A 27,618-nucleotide genomic window follows, 5' to 3' on the forward strand; every position below is an offset into this window, starting at 1 on the left:
TTTAGGGACTATTCTATATAGAACACTGGTTGCTAGGGACAAATCTATATACAATGCTGTTTTTTAGGGACTATTCTATATAGAACACTGGTTGCTAGGGACAAATCTATATACAATGCTGTTTTTTAGGGACTATTCTATATAGAACACTGGTTGCTAGGGACAAATCTATATACAATGCTGTTTTTTAGGGACTATTCTATATAGAACACTGGTTGCTAGGGACAAATCTATATACAATGCTGTTTTTTAGGGACTATTCTATATAGAACACTGGTTGCTTGGGACAATTCTATATAGAACACTGGTTACTAGAGACAATTCTATATAGAACACTGGTTGCTAGGGACAATTCTATATAGAATACTAGTTGCTAGGGACAATTCTATATAGAATACTAGTTGCTAGGGACAATTCTATATAGAACACTGGTTACTAGAGACAATTCTATATAGAACACTGGTTACTAGAGACAATTCTATATAGAACACTAGTTGCTAGGGACAATTCTATATAGAATACTAGTTGCTAGGGACAATTCTATATAGAATACTAGTTGCTAGGGACAATTCTATATAGAATACTAGTTGCTAGGGACAATTCTATATAGAACACTAATTGCTAGGGACAATTCTATATAGAACACTGGTTGCTTGGGACAATTCTGTATAGAACACTGGTTACTAGAGACAATTCTATATAGAACACTGGTTACTAGAGACAATTCTATATAGAACACTGGTTGCTTAGGACAATTCTATATAGAACACTGGTTGTTAGGGACAGTTCTATATAGAACACTGGTTGCTTAGGACAATTCTATATAGAACACTGGTTGTTAGGGACAGTTCTATATCCAACATGTCACCCTGCTATGACCTCCGTAGCCGGGGACACCCCTGGACCCTCCTGTCATTGACTGGTGTCTGTCTCTCCTCTATCACAAGCTCCGGCCGTCTTTCGAATTCGAATGAATCATTTTTTTGGTGGTAAGATCGTAGAGTGTGTAGCTATGGAGAGATCAGCTCCTCCACCCCTGCTCCCAATAGATCCACCTGAGAGACTGTAACGCCTTGCAGCCCTATACTCAGCACTAGGTACTTGGAGCCGCCATCTCTTATATTATAGGGACCCTATGAGCCCTATATCATGCAATTCAAGTATTAAGGAGGCTGTACTAAGCCGCAGCATGCAAACCTACTCCATACTCCATCCTTCCCTGCCTTGAGGGATTTACATACAGGGCTCAGTGCTAGAAGCCAAGCCCTGTACATCAATCATGCAGGACAGGGAGGGATGGGGATGGAGGGGTGCATGCTGGGCTTTAGGATGTAGCATGATCGGAAGGAAATGGTCTACAACTTGCATATTATAAGACCACAACTCCCAGCATGCCTTGATACCCTGCAGTCCTATAAATGCTCTGCAGTTAGTTCCTTCTTTGGCCATAGGCCTGTCATTGGGGGTACCCATTAAATGACAATAATCTGAAGGAGTAGTATAGGCAGAAGCTGGTCAGCATGATCCATCAGCAGGGCTCTAGACACGATGGCTGCATCCAGTGCACTGTGCTGAGTATCTGGGCTCTGTAGTACACCACCATAAAATAACGTCTGCAGACTATCTCATCATTCTAATCTCTAGTAAATCCCATAGGTCCTGTTCCCCACACTGGTTAGAGCTATGAGCAAGACCGACCTATATTCTCTATTCACTTTAGATTCTCCGCTGCTTTTAGCCCCAGCTCTTCTCTGTTTTATATTCTGTGCCACTTACCTGTACAGGAGACGTGAGGATCAAAGTGGAGCCTGTGCATAGCCGCCCCCTGGGAGCTCCGTCTTTGTATCACGCAGGTTTTTAGCATCTTTAAGGGCATGATCACACATGCAGATTTGCTGGAGATTTTCCCAATTAAAAGGGTTATCTAGAATTAGGAAAGAAAAGTAGCTGTTCTCTTCTGGAAATGGCGCCATCCCTGTCTTCAGTTTGTGTGTGATATTGCAGCTCATTGAATAGACAGACATGTAATACCGTGTGTAACCTAAGGATAGGGGTGTTGCTCTTTTTAAAAGAAATCAGCTGTGTTTTTTTTTTTTTTTTTAATTCTGGATAATCCCTTTAAATTCAGTATGAAAGTCTAAATCCACAGCAGGTGTGAACATGTTCTAAAAAGGAGAACTCCGGTGAATGTTTTTTTTCTTTCAAATGAACTCGCTTCGGGTAATTATATAGACTTGTACATTATTTGTATTTAAAAATCTCCAGTCTTCCATTACTTATCAGCTGCTGTATGTCCTGCATGAAGTGGTGTATTCTTTCCACTCTGACACAGTGCTCTCTGCTGCCACCTCTGTCCATGTCAGGAACTGTCCAGAGCAGCAGCAAATCCCCATAGAAATCCTGTCCTGCTCTGGACAGTTCCTGAAATGGACAAAGGTGGCAGCAGAAAGCACTGTGTCAGACTGGAGAGAATACACCACTTCTTGCAGGACATACAGCAGATGATAAGTACATTTAAAAAACTACAAGGAACTGAAGTACAAAGTATAGTAGAAAGTTAAAATTCAATTTATGAAAGTCAGACAGGGATTAGGAAAACCTCCGAGCCCTGTGCCGTAGAGGTGGGTCATGTGACCTTTGTACTGCTATCCCCCAGCGCAGGTATTAATGAACGCCTGGAAACCGTAATGAGCAGAGAGCGGCGAGATGTGCTCATGGGAGGTTAATGTGTTGAGGGCAGGGCCAGAGGTGGATGCGTGACCCCCATCTGGGGTTTGCCACATAGAGGCGGCATTCCGTATAATGAAGCGACTCGAGAGCCTGTCACGTCTCACAATACAGCATTATTAGGTTGTTCCTCTCCTGGAATCTGATAATCCAGCATAGCACATTTAAAGGGATATTCCACTGAAACATAACTTTTGATATGTTTGCTGCCCATTGTGAGACTAACAATTCCTTCCATACTTGTTATTATCTATTCAGTCTCCTTCCCCCAGTTCTCAGCTGCTGCTTTCTGCTGAAGACACAAACATCTGTGAGTGAGCTTTTCTCTCTGCCTCCGTCTCCTTCCCCCTCCCTTCTGAGACAGATAATGTATTGCTGGGACGGATAATCACAGAGAGCTCATCAGCAATTTAACCCTCCCAGCATTACAAAGAAGCTACAATGTTGCAGATACAGGCTGGCAGAGACTTGTTTACATCAGCTGTCTCAGAAGGGAGGGGGGAGGAGGGGGAGACAGAGAGAAAAGCTCACACACAGATTTTTGTGTCTTCAGCATAAAGCAGCAGCTGAGAACTGGGGAAAGGAGACTGAATAGATAATAGCAATTATGGAAGGAATTGTTAGGCTCACCATGGGCAGCAACATATCAAAAGTTATGTTTGAGTGGAATACCCCTTTAATTTTAGGAGGAACCACAGAGCACACAGCCGTACACCTATATACTGTATACAGATACAAACACCCCTACCATAGAAATATACCCATATACTGTGATATATAACAAAGGAATCACAGCAATCCCAACAGATCTGATCAAAGAGTTGGCTTATTCTTTCATGTCCGTGCTGCCTCCATGATGGTCCTGTGAGGGAGACATTACACACTGACATCAATCACTACACCGCTCCTCGGATGGGATCATGAGACCTAAAGACCAATCCAGACGTTGCTCCATCTCCTGCAGAGTAGTTTGGGTTTATTCCCCCTGGTTGGGGTGCAGGCTTGGGTATATGGAGCCTGGATGCATCTGTGGTAGCATAACATTTTATTATCGTTATTAAAGGGGTTGTTCACCAAAGAAAGTTTTCTTTCAAATCAGCTGGTGCCAGAGATTTGTAATGTACCTCTATTAAAAAAAAAATCTCAAGTCTTCTAGTACTTATCAGCTGCTGTATGTCCTGCAGGAAGTGGTGTATTCTCACCAGTCTGACACAGTGCTCTCTGCTGCCACCTCTGTCCATGTCAGGAAATGTCCAGAGCAGCAGCAAATCTCCATAGAAAACCTCTCCTGCTCTCCAGACTGGAAAGAATACACCACTTCCTGCAGGACATACAGCAGCTGATAAGTACTGGAAGACTGGAGATTTTTTTTTTTTTTTTTTTTAATAGATGTAAATTACAAATCTATATAACTTTCTGGTTGATTTTAAAGACATTTTCTTGGGTGAACTACCCCTTTAAGCTGTATCTTTTTTCTGTTCTCTTCCGTTGTAGTCAGATAGAAGCCTCGGTTGCTGCTGAGGGTATTCTCCAGGCTGTGTAATGTCCAGAGCCATTGGCCTACTTATTGTATTCCTCCATTCATTGTCTCCCCTTGTGTTTACCTCCGAGCAGAGCACGAGAAGCACAGACTATGTAAGAGCGCCGACTACATGAACCTGCACTTCAAGGTGAAGTGGCTGTACAATGAGTATGTGAAGGACCTGCCGGCCATGAAGGATAAGGTGCCCGAATACCCAGCGTACGTACCCCCACCTCCTATTATAACTCTATATACCCTGTCCCTGCCACCAGGTATAGCTTATAACACTGTGGGTCTGTCTGCAGGTGGTTCGAGCAGTTTGTCATGCAGTGGCTGGATGAGAACGAGGAGGTGTCCCTGGAGTTCCTGCACGGGGCCCTGGAGCGAGATAAGAAAGACGGGGTAAGAGACAGACCCGTACACTGAGGTTATATCCCAGCATACCGGTATAACCTGGGTGTCTCCTGTATATAATTATATATGTACAGCTGGTATAACCTGGGGATCTCCTGTATATAATGCTTGAAAAAGATCTCAAGGAGAGATCGAAACGTCGCTTATTAATGGGTGAATAAATACCACTTTTTTTCACTTATACCGGAGTGCCGCCTCATTCGACTACTTGGAAATTTGGAAGCCTGGGTCTGGCTACCTGAGTTTGTGCACCCACCTGAGCCTCAGAGCCTACACAGTGCCGTCTAGCAACCTGTTGTTTGTATATAATGATATATGTAAAGCTGGCATAACCTGGGTATTTCCTGTATATAATTATATATGTACAGGCTGGTATAACCTGGGTATATACTGTATATAATGATATATATGTACAGCTGGTATAACCCAGGTATCTCCTGTATATAATTATACATGTACAGCTGGTATAACCTGAGTATCTCCTATATATAATTATGTATGTACAGCTGGTATACCTGGGTATATACTGTATATAATGATATATGTAGAGCTGGTATAACCTGGGTATCTCCTGTATATAATTATACATGTACAGCTGGTATAACCTGGGTATCTCCTGTATATAATTATACGTGTACAGCTGGTATAACCTAGTATCTCCTGTATATAATTATATATGTACAGCTGGTATATCCTGTATATAGTCATATGGACCATGCTGGTATAACCTGGGAATATCCTGTATATAATTATATATGTACAGCTGGTATAGCCTGGGTATATAATGATATATGTACAGCTGGTATAACCTGGGTATCTCCTGTATATAGTGATATATGAACAGCTGGTATAACCTGGGTATCTCCTGTATATAATTATACATGTACAGCTGGTATAACCTGGGAATTTCCTGTATATAATTATATATGTACAGCTGGTATAACCTGGGTATATACTGTATATAATTATACATGTACAGCTGGTATAACCTGGGAATTTCCTGTATATAATTATATATGTACAGCTGGTATAACCTGGGTATATACTGTATATAATTATACATGTACAGCTGGTATAACCTGGGTATTTCCTGTATATAATTATATATGTACAGCTGGTATAACCTGGGTATCTCCTGTATATAATTATACATGTACAGCTGGTATAACCTGGGTATCTCCTGTATATAATTATACATGTACCGCTGGTGTACGTTATACATCTCTGTATATAGTGATATGTATATTACAGGTTGTATACATTACATGTAGTAACCCTGTACCCTCTTGTTCCCTTTATAGTTCCAGCAGACATCAGAGCACGCCCTGTTTTCATGTTCTGTGGTTGACGTATTCACACAACTTAACCAGAGCTTCGAGATCATCAAAAAGCTTGAGTGTCCTGACCCGGTCATCGTGGCGCACTATATGCGGAGATTCGGCAAGGTGAGCCCCATTGTCATGCCCATTGTTTGGGGTCCTGAGGGTTTGTTGAACCTTCACCGGTCAAATATTTGTCCCAGAAGTCTCCTTTAATGTTTGTGTTATTATAATAGCTTTATATAATTCATTACGTCCTCATATAAAGGCCAGAGTGATATATTATACTGCACATGTGTGATTTGTCCTTCCTCTCTGTAGACCATCAGCAAGGTGCTGCTCCAATACGCTGACATCCTCTCCAAGTCCTTCCAGTCCTATTGCTTCAAGGAAAAGCTGGTGAGTGCTGGCGCCCTCTAGTGGTCAGTTGTGATATAGACCAGTTTTATCCCTGGAAAGCTGCACGAATAAAGCTGGCCATACACGTTTGATAGATGTTAGCCAGATGTGCACTATAGTGGCATACCAGCTCCATAAAGGGCCAATAACATGGCCGATCCTTTGTTCTCAGCTGCTCACTGTGTAACATTGACCGTTGTCTTTTCAGCCGTGCATCCTCATGAACAATGTTCAGCAGCTCCGAGTGCAGCTGGAGAAGATGTTTGAAGCCATGGGAGGAAAAGAGGTGACTAGTAATCTTCCTATCACAGCGTCTCAGCGAGCTCAGACCCTGGGCTTCTCCTCTTATCCTGCGTATCACATAGGAATGCCGGGTGTCTTGCTGATTCGGGAAATTTCTCTGTGTGATTTCTATCAGAAAGAGAATTTACATCCTTTTTAGCTGCAGTATTCACCACTGGATTCCGCTCCGCTGAGCGTGGATGGAGTCCGCCGCTCCGAGCAATCAATCTTATCCGGAGCATCAATTAATGCCTTATTAATCCCCCGCTACGTCTTACTTCCTGGGGTCCTGCGGGGCACGATTGATCTCCCTGCACCGTACGGTTTATTAACCTCCCATGGTTTTAATGAGATTTTTCAATTTCACAGATCTGGAGGAGGATCAGAAATGGAAGATAGTACATGTTGCCCCCCCAGTTAGTGTTGGTGCCCTATTAGGTGTTATTTTTATTAGATTGAGAGCAGAGGATCAGAACAGGAGAAGTGCATGGGGGTGGGGGATGGGGTGAAGGGATAGGTGCATTATGGGAGTGGTTTGTAAAAGGATAGGTCTATTATGGGAGTGGTTTGTAGAAGGAGAGGCGCATTATGGGAGTGGTTTGTAGAAGGATAGATGCTTTAGGGAGTGGTTTATAGAAGAATAGGTGCATTATGGGAGTGGTTTGTAGAAGGATAGATGCTTTAGGGAGTGGTTTATAGAAGAATAGGTGCGTTGTTGGCGTGGTTCAGAGAAGGATAGGTGCATTATGGGAGCACTGCGGAGAAGGATTCGTTCTTTGTGGGAGGGGATGGGGCAGGAGGTGCAGAATAAAGATGGGTCAAAACTGGATGGAAAGTGCAAATACTTCATAGCAGGAAGGGTGCATGATAGGAGTCGTCCAGAGCAGGAAGGGTGCATGATAGGACTAGTCCAGAGCAGGAAGGGTGCATGATAGGAGTAGTCCAGAGCAGGAAGGGTGCATGATAGGACTAGTCCAGAGCAGGAAGGGTGCATGATAGGAGTAGTCCAGAGCAGGAAGGGTGCATGATAGGACTAGTCCAGAGCAGGAAGGGTGCATGATAGGAGTAGTCCAGAGCAGGAAGGGTGCATGATAGGACTAGTCCAGAGCAGGAAGGGTGCATGATAGGACTAGTCCAGAGCAGGAAGGGTGCATGATAGGACTAGTCCAGAGCAGGAAGGGTGCATGATAGGACTAGTCCAGAGCAGGAAGGGTGCATGATAGGACTAGTCCAGAGCAGGAAGGGTGCATGATAGGACTAGTCCAGAGCAGGAAGGGTGCATGATAGGACTAGTCCAGAGCAGGAAGGGTGCATGATAGGACTAGTCCAGAGCAGGAAGGGTGCATGATAGGACTAGTCCAGAGCAGGAAGGGTGCATGATAGGACTAGTCCAGAGCAGGAAGGGTGCATGATAGGAGTAGTCCAGAGCAGGAAGGGTGCATGATAGGAGTAGTCCAGAGCAGGAAGGGTGCATGATAGGAGTCGTCCAGAGCAGGAAGGGTGCATGATAGGAGTAGTCCAGAGCAGGAAGGGTGCATGATAGGACTAGTCCAGAGCAGGAAGGGTGCATGATAGGACTAGTCCAGATCAGGAAGGGTGCATGATAGGAGTCATCCAGAGCAGGAAATGTGCATGATAGGAGTCGTCCAGAGCAGGAAAGCTGAATATTGAGGCAGTGCTGAGCGACGATTTAGGAGAGGTACATGAAGAGCTAGTTTAGATTCATACAGAAGCGTAGTGAGGGTCAGTGAGAGGGGTCTTCTCTGCAGGCATCTTTTCTGTTTGTGATAGGAAAGTCTAACTCTAGCGCCCCTGTGTGGCTATTACCTGGCTGTATGCTATATGTGGGCTCCCAGCAGGTCCTCTCCCATTATGGATAGGCATTGCTGTATATTCAGCCTCCGCTCCTTTAATGTGAGGGGCCGTGATGTCTCCGGCAGGGAGAATCTATAACAATCCCCCCTCCCGCTCCTGCATCGAGATTGTTAAACCCAACACAAAAGCCAAGACTGTACCTGTGAGCCGGGGTCACTTGCTGAATGTGAACGTGGCTGTAAATGCCCAGGAGATCTCATCAAAGACCGTGACATCAGTGGGGGTACATAAGCAGGAATGGGGCGGACTTTGCTTTCAAGTCCATCATCCTAGATCTGGGTTTTCCTTCTGTTTCAGCTGGATTCTGAGGCCAGTGACACGCTGAAGGAGCTGCAGGTGAAGCTCAACAACGTCCTGGATGAACTCAGCGCTGTGTTTGGAAATAGGTGAGCCCATTGCCTTCACCGATACATTGTAACAGATATTCAGTACTTAAAGGGGTATTCCACCCAAACTTACCTTTTGATATATTGCTGCCCATGGTGAGACTAATGGGCAGAAAGCAGCAGCTCAGAACTGGGGTAAGGAGACAGAATAGATAATAACAAGTGTTGAAAAATGTGTTAGTCTCACCATGGGCAGCAACATATCAAAAGTTATGTTTGAGTAGAATACCCCTTTAAGCAGGCCAGGCTTTTGGTTTCTGGATGTATACAAGAATGTTTCCTTTACTTTCGTCATACATAATGTGGAGATCATCAGCCAAGCTATAGGAGCACAGAGAGATAGGGTTATTGTTGGGGCAGTGCCATCTGCCATGTGATACTAGTAATGTAAGTACCCAGGACACTTTACATCATCCTTTGTCTGGATCAGTAGGCTTCGTCTGTGACCTCTCTAAGCCTGGAGGAAGTAGTGTATGTCTGGCCATGTTAATACAAGTCAATGGTTAGGAACAATGCTGAGAGTAAGGTGCAGTAAGGACATAGAGGACGGCCACTGCTTTGCTTTACGTAGACCGACTATCCACATGAGACATGATCGGCTATCCCGTAGCCTGTCATCCAATGCATTGGCTGGTCATACAGGGTTTCCCACGCAGCCAGCACAAGGCCCCCGATTCCCCTCTGCCGTCTCTCTGACTTTACATCCCGTTTGTTGTCACATTTCCTCAGTTTCCAGTTCCGGATTGATGAATGTATTAAGCAGATGTCGGAGATCCTGGGCCACGTGAAGGGCACCGGGAACGTACCCGCCAACGCCAGGAACACGGTGGCACAGGATGCAGACAACGTTCTCCGCCCCCTGATGGACTTCTTGGATGGAAAGTGAGTGAGAGAGGATTTGTCAGGGGTGTTAAACTCAGGCCCTCCAGCTGTTGCAAAACTACAATTCCCATCATGCCTGGAGAGTCAAAGCTTTAGGCATGATGGGAATTGTAGTTTTATACCAGCTGAAGGGCCTGGGTTTGACACTTGTGCTCTAGAGCAGGGATTGGGAACCTTTGGCCCTCCAGCTGTGGCCTTCGGCTGTCCAGGCCTGATTGGAGTTGTGGTTTTGCCACAGCTGGAGGGTAGCAGGTCCCCCATCCCTTCTCTAGACCATGGTTTCTAGGCTCTACGATACCTTTGCGTCCTCTATATTAGGTGGCCTTGTTTTCTGGCTGTTTGCTAATGTTGCGTTGCTCCCTGCAGTCTGACCTTATTTGCCACTGTGTGTGAGAAGACGGTCCTGAAACGCGTCCTAAAAGAGCTCTGGAGGGTGGTGATGAACACAATGGAAAAGATGATCGTCCTGCCTCCCCTCACTGACCAGTCGGTGAGTGTTAGTCTGATAACCAGTGCTGAAGACCCGCACGCACGGGTTAAACAATATCCAGTGTCCTCCACAACATTAGGCATACAGTACCCAGACCCTGGTGCCCTCTGCCACATGAGGTCCTACAGTACCCAGACCCTGGTGCTCTCCGCCACATGAGGTCATTCAGTACCCAGACCCTGGTGCTCTCCGTCACATGAAATCATACAGTACCCAGCCCCTGGTGCTCTCCACCTCATGAGGTCATACAGTACCCAGGCTCTGGTGCTCTCCGCCACATGAGGTCATACAGTACCCAGCCCCTGGTGCTCTCCACCTCATGAGGTCATACAGTACACAGCCCCTGGTGCTCTCCACCTCATGAGGTCATACAGTACCCAGCCCCTGGTGCTCTCCGCCTCATGAGGTCATACAGTACCCAGACCCTGGTGCTCTCCGCCACATGAGGTCATACAGTACCCAGCCCCTGGTGCTCTCCGCCACATGAGGTCATACAGTACCCAGCCCCTGGTGCTCTCCGCCACATGAGGTCATACAGTACCCAAGCCCTGGTGCTCTCTATCACATGAAAGTCTGCACCCATGTCCTGCTCTGGTGATAGACAACCTGGAGAAAGTGAACCAGTGCCCCAAACCCCATTATCGTCACACATTTAAGGGTCAGTGTGGCTGAGATAGGGGGAGCTGTATGCTATGGTAGCAATGTAAGGACCCTGCAACCAGCTCCATTGTGATTCTCTCCTGGGCCAGGCTGGACGCTGTAGATAAGAAGGACGTGTCCCTGTGTGCTCTGCCACCATGACCCTGTAGGCCACAGGTTTCTGTATACTCAGATGGGGGGCAACCCAAAGAAGGACAGGACTTATTACCTCTCTGCTTTTTCTTCCTGTTTCCTTTGGGTGGACTCCTCATCAGACGGTAAGTCTAGGGGGCTGACCTTTGCTCCCCCTAACCTGTATATTTGTGCAGCACGCACACCTACCCCCCAGAAGGCCTTGTGTCTAACCCTTCATGTGACGCATCTCACACCACCATAGAGCAGAACCCCCCGGAGTCACCCAGCGTCATACAGAACTTCATTACCATCGGCTCCGCATCCCTCTTACCACAACTATCCTCACGTGGTCACCATCTGGCCTGTCCCCCAGCTGAAGCCCTGGTATATAAAGGAATAAGCAGGAGAGATGCCACACAGGCAGAGAAAGCGGGGGACTGTTATACAGCAGGGGACTGTTATACAGCAGGGGACTGTTATTCAGCAGGGGACTATTATACAGCAGGGGACCATTATACAGTAGGGGACAGTTATACAGCAGGGGGGCTATTATACAGCAGGGGGGTATTATACAGCAGGGGGCTATTATACAGCAGGGGGGTATTATACAGCAGGGGGCTATTATACAGCAGGGGGGTATTATACAGCAGAGGACTGTTATACAGCAGGGGGTATTATACAGCAGGGGTCTATTATATAGCAGGGGACTGTTATACAGCAGGGGGTATTATACAGCAGGGGACTGTTATACAGCAGGGGACTGTTTATACAGCAGGGGGTATTATACAGCAGGGGTCTATTATACAGCAGGGGACTGTTATACAGCAGGGGACTGTTATACAGCAGGGGTCTATTATACAGCAGGGGACTGTTTATACAGCAGGGGACTATTATACAGCAGGGGGTATTATACAGCAGGGGACTGTTATACAGCAGGGGACTGTTATACAGCAGGGGACTATTATACAGCAGGGGGTATTATACAGCAGGGGGCTGTTTATACAGCAGGGGACTATTATACAGCAGGGGACTGTTATACAGCAGGGGACTGTTATACAGCAGGGGGTATTATACAGCAGGGGACTGTTATACAGCAGGGGGTATTATACAGCAGGGGACTGTTATACAGCAGGGGGTATTATACAGCAGGGGACTGTTATACAGCAGGGGGTATTATACAGCAGGGGACTGTTATACAGCAGGGGGTATTATACAGCAGGGGACTGTTATACAGCAGGGGACTGTTATACAGCAGGGGGTATTATACAGCAGGGGACTGTTATACAGCAGGGGACTATTATACAGCAGGGGGTATTATACAGCAGGGGTCTATTATACAGCAGGGGACTGTTATACAGCAGGGGGTATTATACAGCAGGGGACTGTTATACAGCAGGGGGTATTATACAGCAGGGGACTGTTATACAGCAGGGGACTGTTATACAGCAGGGGGTATTATACAGCAGGGGACTGTTATACAGCAGGGGACTGTTATACAGGTTATACAGCAGGTTAGACTGTTTCTGGGTATAAACTATCTCTATCTGTGCTGGTATATGGAGACTCTGTGGGTGCTGGACATGTAGAGTTTTCTTCTTCATCTTCCTGCGTATTATTAGATGGCCTGTCTGGTCTGGGGTCTGGCATGTTTCTCTGCTCTTCTCTCTGATGGAGGATCCCGCTGACTGCTCTGTAAATAACACATCTTCTCTCCTTTCTCTCCTCTCCTTCCTGCTGCTTCAGGGAACTCAATTGATTTTCAGCGCAGCCAAGGAGCTGGGCCAGTTATCCAAGCTGAAGGTACGGTGCCGGGAGCTGGACGTCTTGTGTCTTCTCATGTGCTGTGTCCTGCCTCCTGCATGCCGCTTATGTCTCCCCTATACTGTGCAACAATGTATTACACAGCGTCTGTCAGTGTGCAGCAATGTATTACACAGCGTCTGTCAGTGTGCAATGTATTACACAGCGTCTGTCAGTGTGCAATGTATTACACAGCGTCTGTCAGTGTGCAGCAATGTATTACACAGCGTCTGTCAGTGTGCAGCAATGTATTACACAGCTTCTGTCAGTGTGCAATGTATTACACAGCGTCTGTCAGTGTGCAATGTATTACACAGCGTCTGTCAGTGTGCAGCAATGTATTACACAGCGTCTGTCAGTGTGCAATGTATTACACAGCGTCTGTCAGTGTGCAATGTATTACACAGCGTCTGTCAGTGTGCAGCAATGTATTACACAGCGTCTGTCAGTGTGCAGCAATGTATTACACAGCTTCTGTCAGTGTGCAGCAATGTATTACACAGCGTCTGTCAGTGTGCAGCAATGTATTACACAGCGTCTGTCAGTGTGCAGCAATGTATTACACAGCGTCTGTCAGTGTGCAGCAATGTATTACACAGCGTCTGTCAGTGTGCAGCAATGTATTACACAGCGTCTGTCAGTGTGCAGCAATGTATTACACAGCGTCTGTCAGTGTGCAGCAATGTATTACACAGCGTCTGTCAGTGTGCAGCAATGTATTACACAGCGTCTGTCAGTGTGCAACAACATATTACACAGCGTCTGTCAGTGTGCAGCAATGTATTACAGTGTCGGTCAGTGTGCAGCAATGTATTACACAGTGTCTGTCAGTGTGCAACAATGTATTACACAGTGTCTGTCAGTGTGCAGCAATGTATTACACAGCGTCTGTCAGTGTGCAGCAATGTATTACACAGCGTCTGTCAGTGTGCAATGTATTACACAGCGTCTGTCAGTGTGCAGCAATGTATTACACAGCGTCTGTCATTGTGCAATGTATTACACAGCATCTGTCAGTGTGCAGCAATGTATTACACAGCGTCTGTCAGTGTGCAGCAATGTATTACACAGCGTCTGTCAGTGTACAGCAATGTATTACACAGCGTCTGTCAGTGTACAGCAATGTATTACACAGCGTCTGTCAGTGTGCAGCAATGTATTACACAACGTCTGTCAGTGTGCAATGTATTACACAGTGTCTGTCAGTGTGCAATGTATTACACAGTGTCTGTCAGTGTGCAATGTATTACACAGTGTCTGTCAGTGTGCAATGTATTACACAGCGTCTGTCAGTGTGCAATGTATTACACAGCGTCTGTCAGTGTGCAGCAATGTATTACACAGCGTCTGTCAGTGTACAGCAATGTATTACACAGCGTCTGTCAGTGTGCAGCAATGTATTACATGTCTGTCAGTGTGCAATGTATTACACAGCGTCTGTCAGTGTGCAATGTATTACACAGCGTCTGTCAGTGTGCAATGTATTACACAGCGTCTGTCAGTGTGCAGCAATGTATTACACAGCGTCTGTCAGTGTACAGCAATGTATTACACAGCGTCTGTCAGTGTGCAGCAATGTATTACACAGCGTCTGTCAGTGTGCAATGTATTACACAGCGTCTGTCAGTGTGCAATGTATTACACAGCGTCTGTCAGTGTGCAGCAATGTATTACACAGCGTCTGTCAGTGTGCAGCAATGTATTACACAGCGTCTGTCAGTGTGCAGCAATGTATTACACAGCGTCTGTCAGTGTGCAGCAATGTATTACACAGCGTCTGTCAGTGTGCAGCAATGTATTACACAGCGTCTGTCAGTGTGCAATGTATTACACAGCGTCTGTCAGTGTACAGCAATGTATTACACAGCGTCTGTCAGTGTGCAGCAATGTATTACACAGCGTCTGTCAGTGTGCAATGTATTACACAGCGTCTGTCAGTGTACAGCAATGTATTACACAGCGTCTGTCAGTGTACAGCAATGTATTACACAGCGTCTGTCAGTGTACAGCAATGTATTACACAGCGTCTGTCAGTGTGCAGCAATGTATTACACAGCGTCTGTCTGTCACGTGGCCACATTTGCACACTCACACGGTTCAGCACTCAGTGTTAGTGTGGGTAATCCCCCCCGTGTGTATTCTGTAGTCGGCCTATATATTACAGCCGCTTTCTGACATGTTTCATCATCATTTCCAGCAATTCTTCTAAGTAAACTCTCTAGAGGGGGAGATTTATCAAACATGGTGTAAAGTGAAACTGGCTCAGTTGCCCCTAGCAACCAATCAGATTCCACCTTTCATTCCTCACAGACTCTTTGGAAAATGAAAGGTGGAATCTGATTGGTTGCTAGGGGCAACTGAGCCAGTCTCACTTTACACCATGTTTGATAAATCTCCCCCATATGTCTCTATGAGAGAGCAGTGTGAAGCTTCATCCAGACGCAGGTGTCACACTCACACCTGGGATCTCGAGGCTCGGATCCAGTAAGAAAGAGTTAAATAAAGGATGATAACCAGGTTGTGGAGATCTCGGTGGCCATGTTACTTATGGGTTCCTGTCTCTTTAGAGTCCTTGCTGAGAACCCCACTGATCCCTGAAATGGATGGGCATTGCTGCCTGTTCTTCTCTCCCTGGCACAGCTGGGCTCTTCTCTCCCTGGCACAGCTGGGCTCTTCTCTCCCTGGCACAGCTGGGCTCTTCTCTCTGAGCGCCATGCGCAGTGTATGGATTACACAGGAATCATTCCAGGCTTCATTGACTTCCTCTAATAATCCTCACACTCGCGGAGCCGTGAGCAGGCGGAGTGTTACTGAGATCGGTGGGGGTCCCACTGCCGAGACTCTCAGCATTCAAAACTTCTATTATTATTATTTGTTTTCATACTGCAATGAAATGCACTGAAGTCAATGCAACAACGGCCATTGTTGCTTAATGCACTCAAAACAACAGCTGTCATTCAATATATTATGTGAAAACAACGGCCGCTGTTGCATTGACTCCAACGCATTTCATTGCAGGATGAAAACAACGGCCTTTGTTTTAATGGAAAACAGTGGCCGTTCTTTTAGAAAATAGTATGTTGTGTGAACCTAGCCTTAAAGTCATGCTGTCACCTCGTTTTACCTTTGCTTTATTTCATCAATTAACAAGTGTCAACTAGGCGGGACATCACGGCAGTTTGGCCCCATCATCCTGCTGGGGGGGAGTGCTAAACTTCTGTCAAGCCCCGCCTACTTGACACTATCCACCGATTGTAGAGCAGAGAGAAGACACAGATAGATAGGCTTTATATAGTTACAAGCTTCTCTCCCTGGCACAGCTGGGCTCTTCTCTCCCTGGCACAGCTGGGCTCTTCTCTCCCTGGCACAGCTGGGCTCTTCTCTCTGAGCGCCATGCGCAGTGTATGGATTACACAGGAATCATTCCAGGCTTCATTGACTTCCTCTAATAATCCTCACACTCGCGGAGCCGTGAGCAGGCGGAGTGTTACTGAGATCGGTGGGGGTCCCACTGCCGAGACCCTCAGCATTCAAAACTTCTATTATTATTATTTGTTTTCATACTGCAATGAAATGCACTGAAGTCAATGCAACAACGGCCATTGTTGCTTAATGCACTCAAAACAACAGCTGTCATTCAATATATTATGTGAAAACAACGGCCGCTGTTGCATTGACTCCAACGCATTTCATTGCAGGATGAAAACAACGGCCTTTGTTTTAATGGAAAACAGTGGCCGTTCTTTTAGAAAATAGTATGTTGTGTGAACCTAGCCTTAAAGTCATGCTGTCACCTCGTTTTACCTTTGCTTTATTTCATCAATTAACAAGTGTCAACTAGGCGGGACATCACGGCAGTTTGGCCCCATCATCCTGCTGGGGGGGAGTGCTAAACTTCTGTCAAGCCCCGCCTACTTGACACTATCCACCGATTGTAGAGCAGAGAGAAGACACAGATAGATAGGCTTTATATAGTTACAAGCTTATCTAAGCTAGTGGATGGGGCAGAGAACCACACATAGAGTAAAGGGGGTGACAGAATCACTTTAAGGAAACAATTTTTTTTTATTTTTTTTTAAAGGGGTTATCCAGCGCTACAAAAACATGACCACTTTTCCCCCTACTGTTGTTTCCAGTTCAGGTGCAGTTTGCAATTAAGCTCCATTTACTTCAATGTAACTGAGTTTCAAAACCCCACCCAAACTGGAGACAAGAGAGGGGGGAAAAGTGGCCATGTTTTTGTAGCGCTGGATAACCCCTTTAAGAATTCCTTGTTAGTGAAGGATGCTGGGAAGATATCATCTGAGCACCACCCAGTCCTGAGCACATAGTATGGAACCAGACCCCCACTGATCACATAGTTATCGCCTATCCCAGGGGTAGGGATCCTTGGCTCTCCAGGCATGATGGGAGTTGTAGTTTTGCAACAGCTGGAGGGCCGAGGTTCCCTACCCCTGACCTCTCCCATGGATAGAACTTATGAATTAACCTTTTAAAGCCCCTGACTTATACATGTGTTTCCTGCTGGGTCTCACTATCAATCCTTTCTGTCCCTACAGGATCATATGGTAAGAGAAGAGACCCGCAGTCTAACCCCTAAGCAGTGTGCTGTAATGGACCTGGCCCTGGACACCATCAAGGTATGTGCTGCACTGATCACCCTCTACTTTGGGCCTTGGTTACTTATAATCAATACATGGAAATATCGTAATCAGCTTAGGGGGTAGTAAGAGAACACGAGCCAGTGCTCGCTTAGGCATGGTAGTATAGCAGGTCTCTAAGCTTCCCTCCTTCTTATTTTCTAGCAATACTTCCATGCAGGAGGAAATGGCCTAAAGAAGACGTTCCTGGAGAAGAGCCCAGACTTACAATCTCTGCGCTACGCCTTGTCACTGTACACGCAGACCACAGATACCCTCATCAAAACCTTTGTGCAGACCCAGACGGCGCAAGGTAATAACGCACAGGGCACTGCTGGAGATTCGTTGTGTGGCAGTGCCATCTGGTGGCCAGTGTACAGATAGCAGCCATCAACAGTCTAGACTAAAGCAGGGGTCGCCTTTTTACCGCTGGCCCTCCAGCCGATGCAAAACTACAACTCCCATCATGCCCTAATAGCTGAAGGACTACAAGATGGACACCGCTTCTTTGTATTCTAGTGGAGGCCCAACTTATGGCTCTGGAGCTGTTGCAAAATGACAACTTTGGCTGTCAGAGCATGCTGGGTGTTGTAGGTTTGCAAAACCTGGAGAGCCGCAGGTTGGGGAAAAGCAAACCAGAAACAAGATATTCTTAGAAAACACAATCTCCTCTTTTCAGTACAATTTTGGAAGGTTTCACTGTATATCATTAAATGATTTTTTTTTCTCTTTGAAATCAAGTAGGTTTAGAAAGTTATATAGATTTGTAATTTATTATTATGTAAAAATCTCCAGTCTTCCAGTACTTATCAGCTGCTGTATGTCCTGCAGGAAGTGGTGTATTCTCTCCAGTCTGACACAGTGCTCTCTGCTACCACCTCTGTCCATGTCAGGAACTGTCCAGAGCAGGAGAGGTTTTCTATGGGGACTTCCTACTGCTCTGAACAGTTCCTGACATGGACAGAGGTGGCAGCAGAGAGTACTGTGTCAGACTGGAGAGAATACACCACTTTCTGCAGGACATACAGCAGCTGATAAGTACTAGAAGAAATTTTTAGATAATAATAAATTACAAATCTATATAACTTTCTGAAACTACTTGATTTAAAAGAAAAAAAAAACTGTGGAAAGATCTACCTCTCAGGAGTTCTCCCTGAACTGATCGACAAGCTAAGGATAGCAGCCATATTGCTTGTCACTCAGCTCTGTATGCCTTTGAGAACAGTCAGTCTCTGTAAAGCATGTCGCTGTCGTCGCTTTGTCAATCTTGCGTGCTTTGTCTTTTGTATAACTCTCCTCTCTTCCTCTTCTCTCGCCTGCTGTATCACGTTCACGTCTCAGTGCATGATGGGAAGGGTATTAGGTATACGGCTAATGAGGACATTCGCCCCGAGAAGGGTATGTGTGCGGTATTGTAGTGTGTGCAGTGCATAGGCTCCCACCATCCCCTTATATACTAGTCACCCACACTAACCACTTCACCTTTTTTATTACTCTAGTCTTAGAAAGGGTTAAAATAGTGATGTTTAAAGGGTATGTCTATCTTTGGAACACTTTTGGGTCAGTTTGTGAGTATATTGCTCATATATCCTGAGTTACAGTCTATATTACACCTTAGAGCTGAACTCCAAATTATTCTGGAACACAGGGACCCCAATAGCAGAATAGTAAGTGCAGCTCTGCAGTATAATACAGAATGTAACTCGGGATCAGTACAGGATAAGTAATGTAATGTATGTACACAGTGACCCCACCAGCAGAATAGTGAGTGCAGCTCTGAAGTAGAATACAGAATAACTAGCCTCTATTTTTATGAGCAGTATGTAACCTGGTGATCTGAGATGGACATTTACTTTACCTGTAGTCTAGTAGAAAGTGTTATGGCTTGTGCCATATCATATAACGATTCTTCTAACGGGGGTCCTTGGTCAGGCAGAACACACTGGACCTTGTAGTCCGTCAAATTCTGACGTTCTGCTACTCAGTATCTCCTGCTGAAAGTTTATTGTATGTTCACTGTTGTATGTATTAGCTGCTAGGATCATGTAGTATATATAGATAACAAGCCCCCAGCTAGTGATTGTAGATGTCGTCTTTCGTTCTTGTTTAGTGGCTCTTCGTGTTGTATGTCTGCCATGTCTTCAGTAAGAAACCCGTATACAGAGTATGCACGGATAAGGTGCTTTTCTTTTCCACGAAGACTATGTGAAAACAGCTTTGCTTAGGATCATTACTTTACTTCTTAATGGTGCGTTCACACCTACAGGATCTGCAGCTGATTTTCTGCAGCAGATTTAATTTAAATAACTGAACACAGCATCAAATCTGCTGCAGATCCTGTAGGTGTGAATGCACCCTAAAGGAGAAGGAGAAATTTTTATTAAAGTATTGTATTTCCCCACAAAAGTTATACAAATCCCCAATATACACTTATTACGGTAAATGCTTATAAAGTGTTTTTTCCCTGCACTCACTACTGATTCAAGGCTTCACTTCCTGGATAACATGGTGATGTCACTTCCTGGATAACATGGTGATGTCACTTCCTGGATAACAGGGTGATGTCACTTCCTGGATAACAGGGTGATGTCACTTCCTGGATAACAGGGTGATGTCACTTCCTGGATAACAGGGTGATGTCACGACCCGACTCCCAGAGCTGTGCTGGCTGTGGTTGCTGGAGAGGATGATGGCAGGGGGACACTGAGGGACACCTGGCACTGGAGGGACACCGAGCATCCCTCTGCCATCATCCTCTCTAGCAGCCACAGCCCGCACAGATCTGGGAGTCGGGTCGTGACATCCCCATGTTATCCAGGAAGTGACATCCCCATGTTATCCAGGAAGTGACATCCCCATGTTATCCAGGAAGTGACATCCCCATGTTATCCAGGAAGTGACATCCCCATGTTATCCAGGAAGTGACATCCCCATGTTATCCAGGAAGTGACATCCCCATGTTATCCAGGAAGTGACATCCCCATGTTATCCAGGAAGTGACCTCACCATGTTATCCAGGAAGTGACCTCACCATGTTATCCAGGAAGTGACCTCACCATGTTATCCAGGAAGTGACATCCCCATGTTATCCAGGAAGTGACATCCCCATGTTATCCAGGAAGTGACATCCCCATGTTATCCAGGAAGTGAAGCCTTGATGCAGCAGTAAGTGCAGGGAAAAAAGCACTTTATAAGCAGTGTGAACCTGGCCTTTAATAACTTGAATGATGTGGCGACTAACTCTCTCTGCCCACTACTGTATTGTGGTCAAAGTGCCAGATCTCCTAGTTGGGTGCCGCACCAGGCCGGTCTCCATTACTTCTACAGACTATGTATTTCTCTCTTCTAGGCTCGGGTGTTGATGATCCTGTGGGGGAGGTGTCCGTACAGATAGACCTGTTCACACATCCTGGGACCGGAGAGCAGAAGGTGACAGTGAAAGGTACGGAGGGGGGATCACGGCTCCACATAATACTAGTAGGGTAGCAGCACCAGAGCTTATTGGCTGCGGCTTACTCCCTCTACTCATAGAGGAAACATGAACTTCTGTCCCTTTTTCCTGCAGTGGTGGCAGCAAATGACCTGAAGTGGCAGACAACAGGAATGTTCCGGCCATTTGTTGAGGTCACCATGATCGGTCCTCATCAGAGCGATAAGAAGCGGAAGTTCACCACTAAATCAAAGAGCAACAACTGGGCCCCCAAGTACAATGAAACCTTTCACTTGTGAGTATGATGATTTTATCGAGGATGATGTCATTGGAAGATGATGTCACTATTCAGTAGAGATTTATGGCATCACCAAGAACAGGGGCTGTCCGTACAGAAGAGATGTGCGACATTAGAGTCTGATGACATCACTGTAGCAACAATGCAACCAATCCATTCAGTGACATCACTGAGACTGCAGCACGTCCATTCATTGAGCATGTCCATTCATTAGAATCTGATGACATCCCTGAGTTGACAGTATAAAGGGGTTGTTGACAAAAAAAAAAATTCTTTCACGTAAACTGGTGCCAGAAAGTGCCAGAGATTTGTAATTTGCTTTTAAAAAATAAAAAAATCTCAAGTCTTCCAGTACTTATCAGCTGCTGTATGTCCTGCAGGAAGTAGTGTATTCTCTCCAGTCTGACACAGGGCTCTCTGCTGCCACCTCTGTCCATGTCAGGAACTGTCCAGATCAGGAGCAAATACCCATAGAAAACAGGACAGTTCCTGACATGGACAAAGGGTGGCACTGAGTCAGACTGGAGAGAATACACCACTTCCTGCAGGACATACAGCAGCTGATAAGTACTGGAAGACTCGAGATTTTTTTACTAGACGTAAATTAAAAATCTATATAACTTTCTGACACCAGATTTGAAAGAAAAAAAAATTGATAAACAACCCCTTTAATCCCTAGGTTAATATTGGAGTGACTGTCTATTATATAGTGCATATTTACATGACTGTACTTCTCCCCCTGTAGTATTCTGGGTAATGAGGACGGACCAGAGTGCTACGAGCTTCAGGTGTGCGTGAAGGATTACTGCTTTGCTCGTGAAGACCACGTGTTAGGAATAGCGGTGGTCCAGCTTCGGGACATTGCTGACAAGGGCAGCTGTGCGTGCTGGTGCCCGCTGGGACGCCGCGTCCACATGGACGACACCGGACTCACCATCCTGCGCATACTCTCCCAAAGGACCAATGACGAAGTGGCCCGGGAGTTTGTGAAGCTGAAGTCGGAGACCCGCTCTACAGAGGAGGCCAGCAGCTGAGCCCAGACTGTGCCCCTTCTCCTATGTGCCAATTCTTTCAGCTCTTGCTGCCTCCGAGTTCCCTGTCCCGGAAGTCGCACAAGCGGACAGGAGCGGACGGCGAGCTGCGCAGATTATTTATTTTTGTGTACCGCCAGTAACCAGACGGCAGCGCCTGGCGCCCTGTAAATAAGATATTTATATAAAGTGACTGTAAAGTGCGGCGGGTTCTGGAAGTCCCCGGGTCAGAGCTGCCGTCCTAAACACGTGACTGTTACGGCAACGAGTGGTGCAGGACTGTGCGCAAACATGGAGGACAGTCCTCCTTAAAGGCGCAGGCACGGCAAACAGTGGGTCATATGGCACCCGCCCCGGATCCCGGCCTCATCCGCCATCTTGCCATTACACTATATGTCTCCTTTTTTTATTTAATGTATTTAAGAAAATTGCCGTTTTTTTTAAGGTGACATCGTTTTATCCACTTAAAGGGGCAGCGTCGTAATGTTTTGCCTCTAGAGCACCATTTTATTGTTTTTTTCATATATTTTTTTCCGCCCCGAGAGACTGTTTCATTATTAGGCGGTATAGTAGTTATCGATGAGTCGGCAGAATGCACCTTTAAGGGAGGAAGTGTTACAGTAACTCTATATAACGTGCCATATATCGCTCAGCTGGTGCTCCGCTACTAACCTTGGCTTTCTTACAGCTGAAAGGTGGATCCTTTTTTTTTTTTTTAAATATATATTCTATTCTATTATATTTTGCACTAATTTGGGCTTTGATGTGTCTGCGTTCAGTGTCAGATCCGCTATGGGTGAGAAGAACAAGACACGATGTTGGAGGAGGGAGAACGTTCCTTCCATCGTTGTTGTATTATAGGGTGTACCTGCTCTCAATGCGGTACATCTCATTGTACAGACATAAGAAGCCCCCCGATCCCTTCCTATGGGCATGTAGTGTTCATTGCTGCTCCTGCCAAGACCACCAATACAACCCCCCCACCCCCCCGACAGTGCTGCCTAGACAGCGAAAAAACAGCCGCCACCTGAGGCGCAACTTTACAGTGAAAATATATAATGTAGACTCGATATCGTATGTGCCATTGTCACCGACCACATAGCTCAGCCCTCAATAAAGATCTTTATTGCAGCATCTCCTGTCTCTTGTCGTAATTTCATAGTCAGTGATGATTTGGGGGGGGGGGCAAAGTGGGGTCACATGACTGTGTAACCCCCAAGCCTGTCGGTACATATAACACATTGTGATGCTGTGTATTATGGAGAGGCAGCTCCATATGTACATAATATATACAGTATATGCATATAGGTGATGTATAGCACACTGCTCCTATGCCGGATAAGGGATCAGTGGGCCTTATGGAAGGATGACTATTCAGATGTGGCAGTGATTGCAGCATGTATTCTGCCTTCATTTACAGCACAATCTATGGAGGAAGATAGAATTTAGAATGTGGAGCAAAATGTCGAATCCACAACGAGGCCGATGTGTCACATCAATTCATATACAATGCAAAGGCCAGGGATGGGGGGAACCTTCCTCCCTCCAGCTGTTGCAAAACTACAATTCCCATCATCCTGGACAGCCAAAGCGAAGCTTTGGCTGTCCAGGCATGATGGGGATTGTAGTTTTCCAACAGCTGGAGGGCCGGAGGTTCCCCCATCCCGATCCTTGGGTGACATCTACAGCAGATAAGGTTTACTATGTGTGGGTGAGCAGATGTCCGTGATCCCTTCATTGAAGATAAGGGGATGCAAATCCAGCTGTATGATGACCCCAACCACATCTATGAGGAGATAGGAGACACAAGAGGAGTGAGGACCCTGATCACAAGAGCTTACAATCTATGAGGAGGAGACACAGGAGGAGTGAGGAGCCTGATCACAAGAGCTTACACTCTATGAGGAGACAGGAGGAGTGAGGAGCCTGATCACAAGAGCTTACACTCTATGAGGAGGAGACACAAGAGGAGTGAGGACCCTGATCACAAGAGCTTACACTCTATGAGGAGGAGACACAAGAGGAGTGAGGGGCCTGATCACAAGAGCTTACACTCTATGAGGAGGAGACACAAGAGGAGTGAGGACCCTGATCACAAGAGCTTACACTCTATGAGGAGGAGACACAAGAGGAGTGAGGACCCTGATCACAAGAGCTTACACTCTATGAGGAGGAGACACAAGAGGAGTGAGGACCCTGATCACAAGAGCTTACACTCTATGAGGAGGAGACACAAGAGGAGTGAGGACCCTGATCACAAGAGCTTACACTCTATGAGGAGGAGACACAAGAGGAGTGAGGACCCTGATCACAAGAGCTTACACTCTATGAGGAGGAGACACAAGAGAAGTGAGGACCCTGATCACAAGAGCTTACACTCTATGAGGAGAGAGGAGACAAGAGGAGTGAGGACCCTGATCACAAGAGCTTACACTCTATGAGGAAATAGAAGACACAAGAGGAGTGAGGACCCTGATCACAAGAGCTTACACTCTATGAGGAGGAGACACAAGAGGAGTGAGGGGCCTGATCACAACAGCTTACACTCTATGAGGAGAAGACACAGGAGGAGTGAGGAGCCTGATCACAAGAGCTTACAATCTATGAGGAGGAGACAGGAGACACAAGGGGAGTGAGGAGCCTGATCACAAGAGCTTACAATCTATGAGGAGGAGACAGGAGACACAAGGGGAGTGAGGAGCCTGATCACAAGAGCTTACACTCTATGAGGAGAGAGACACAAGAGGAGTGAGGAGCCTGATCACAAGAGCTTACAATCTATGAGGAGGAGACAGGAGACACAAGGGGAGTGAGGAGCCTGATCACAAGAGCTTACAATCTATAAGGAAATAGGAGACACAGGAGGAGTGAGGACCTGATCACAAGAGCTTACACTCTATGAGGAGGAGACACGAGGAGTGAGGAGCCTGATCACAAGAGCTTACACTCTATGAGGAGACAGGGGGACACAAGAGGAGTGAGGACCCTGATCACAAGAGCTTACACTCTATGAGGAGGAGACACAGGAGGATTGAGGAGCCTGATCACAAGAGCTTACACTCTATGAGGAGAGAGACACAAGAGGAGTGAGGAGCCTGATCACAAGAGCTTACAATCTATGAGGAGGAGACAGGAGACACAAGGGGAGTGAGGAGCCTGATCACAAGAGCTTACACTCTATGAGGAGGAGACACAAGAGGAGTGAGGACCCTGATCAAAAGAGCTTACAATCTATGAGGAGGAGACATAAGAGGAGTGAGGAGCCTGATCATAAGAGCTTACACTCTATGAGGAGAGAGGAGACAAGAGGAGTGAGGACCCTGATCAAAAGAGCTTACACTCTATGAGGAGAGAGACACAGGGGGAGTGAGGACCCTGATCACAAGAGCTTACACTCTATGAGGAGGAGACACGAGGAGTGAGGAGCCTGATCGCAAGAGCTTACACTCTATGAGGAGACAGGGGGACACAAGAGGAGTGAGGACCCTGATCACAAGAGCTTACACTCTATGAGGAGAGAGACACAGGGGGAGTGAGCACCCTGATCACAAGAGCTTACAGTCTATGAGGAGAGAGACACACAAGAGGAGTGAGGAGCCTGATCACAAGAGCTTACACTCTATGAGGAGGAGACACAAGGGGAATGAGGAGCCTGATCACAAGAGCTTACAGTCTATGAGGAAATTGGGGGGGGGGGACAAGAGGAGTGAGGACCCTGTTCACAAGAGCTTACGCTCTATGAGGAGGCAGGAGTCACAAGAGGAGTGAGGAGCCTAATCGCAAGAGCTTACACTCTATAAGGAGGCAGGAGTCACAAGAGGAGTGAGGAGCCTGATCACAAGATCTTACACTCTATGAGGAGGAGACACAAGAGGAGTGAGGAGCCTGATCACAAGAGCTTACAATCTATGAGGAGATAGGAGGCACAAGAGGAGTGAGGACCCTGATCACAAGAGCTTACACTCTATGAGGGGAGAGACACAGGGGGAGTGAGGAGCCTGATCACAAGAGCTTACACTCTATGAGGAGACACAGAGGGAGTGAGGACCCTTATCACAAGAGCTTACACTCTATGAGGAGGAGACACAAGAGGAGTGAGGACCCTGATCACAAGAGCTTACACTCTATGAGGAGAGAGAGACACAAGAGGAGTGAGGAGCCTGATCACAAGAGCTTACACTCTATGAGGAGACACAAGAGGAGTGAGGAGCCTGATCATAAGAGCTTACAATCTATGAGGAGAGAGAGACAAGAGGAGTGAGGACCCTGATCACAAGAGCTTACACTCTATGAGGAAATAGGAGACACAAGAGGAGTGAGGACCCTGATCACAAGAGCTTACACTCTATGAGGAGAGAGATACAGGAGGAGTGAGGAGCCTGATCACAAGAGCTTGCAATCTATGAGGAGAGAGATACAGGAGGAATGAGGAGCCTGATCACAAGAGCTTGCAATCTATGAGGAGAGAGATAGAGGAGGAGTGAGGAGCCTGATCACAAGAGCTTACACTCTATGAGGAGGAGACACAAGGGGAGTGAGGAGCCTGATCACAAGAGCTTACACTCTATGAGGAGACAGGAGGAGTGAGAACCCTGATCACAAGAGCTTACACTCTGAGGAGAGAGGAGACACAAGGGGAGTGAGGGGCCTGATCACAAGGGCTTACACTCTATGAGGAGATAGGAGACACAAGAGGAGTGAGGAGCCTGATCACAAGAGCTTACAATCTATGAGGAGAGAGGGGACACATGAGGAGTGAGGAGCCTGATCACAAGAGCTTACACTCTATGAGGAGGGAGACACAAGAGGAGTGAGGAGCCTGATCACAAGAGCTTACACTCTATGAGGAGGAGACAGGAGACACAAGGGGAGTGAGGAGCCTGATCACAAGAGCTTACAATCTATGAGGAAATAGGAGACACAGGAGGAGTGAGGACCCTGATCACAAGAGCTTACACTCTATGAGGAGGAGACACAAGAGGAGTGAGGAGCCTGATCACAAGAGCTTACACTCTATGAGGAGACAGGGGGACACAAGAGGAGTGAGGACCCTGATCACAAGAGCTTACACTCTATGAGGAGGAGACACAAGAGGAGTGAGGACCCTGATCACAAGAGCTTACACTCTATGAGGAGGAGACACAGGAGGATTGAGGAGCCTGATCACAAGAGCTTACACTCTATGAGGAGAGAGAGAGACAAGAGGAGTGAGGACCCTGATCACAAGAGCTTACACTCTATGAGGAGAGAGATACAGGAGGAGTGAGGAGCCTGATCACAAGAGCTTGCAATCTATGAGGAGAGAGATACAGGAGGAATGAGGAGCCTGATCACAAGAGCTTGCAATCT

The 27,618-nt window shown here is 46.4% G+C and overlaps 1 protein-coding gene across 5 annotated transcripts in view; it reads left to right on the plus strand.

The window, feature by feature from the left end:
- Positions 1 to 23,393, plus strand: part of UNC13B (unc-13 homolog B) — a 246,172-nt gene extending 222,779 nt beyond the window's left edge. For all 5 annotated transcript variants that reach the window (XM_069963314.1, XM_069963313.1, XM_069963315.1 and 2 more), the window contains 14 exons: positions 4,342 to 4,468; positions 4,555 to 4,651; positions 5,965 to 6,108; positions 6,304 to 6,381; positions 6,590 to 6,667; positions 8,836 to 8,924; positions 9,654 to 9,806; positions 10,173 to 10,296; positions 12,814 to 12,870; positions 17,430 to 17,510; positions 17,676 to 17,823; positions 20,860 to 20,952; positions 21,076 to 21,235; positions 21,984 to 23,393. In XM_069963314.1, coding sequence (XP_069819415.1) covers positions 4,342 to 4,468; positions 4,555 to 4,651; positions 5,965 to 6,108; positions 6,304 to 6,381; positions 6,590 to 6,667; positions 8,836 to 8,924; positions 9,654 to 9,806; positions 10,173 to 10,296; positions 12,814 to 12,870; positions 17,430 to 17,510; positions 17,676 to 17,823; positions 20,860 to 20,952; positions 21,076 to 21,235; positions 21,984 to 22,272 — 1,718 coding nt within the window. In that variant the 3' untranslated portion in view covers positions 22,273 to 23,393. The remainder of the gene's footprint in view (positions 1 to 4,341; positions 4,469 to 4,554; positions 4,652 to 5,964; positions 6,109 to 6,303; positions 6,382 to 6,589; positions 6,668 to 8,835; positions 8,925 to 9,653; positions 9,807 to 10,172; positions 10,297 to 12,813; positions 12,871 to 17,429; positions 17,511 to 17,675; positions 17,824 to 20,859; positions 20,953 to 21,075; positions 21,236 to 21,983) is intronic.
- Positions 23,394 to 27,618: the final 4,225 nt, after the last annotated feature.

The sequence above is a fragment of the Dendropsophus ebraccatus genome, chromosome 3 (genome assembly GCF_027789765.1).
Source record: "Dendropsophus ebraccatus isolate aDenEbr1 chromosome 3, aDenEbr1.pat, whole genome shotgun sequence".
Lineage (NCBI taxonomy): Eukaryota > Metazoa > Chordata > Amphibia > Anura > Hylidae > Dendropsophus > Dendropsophus ebraccatus.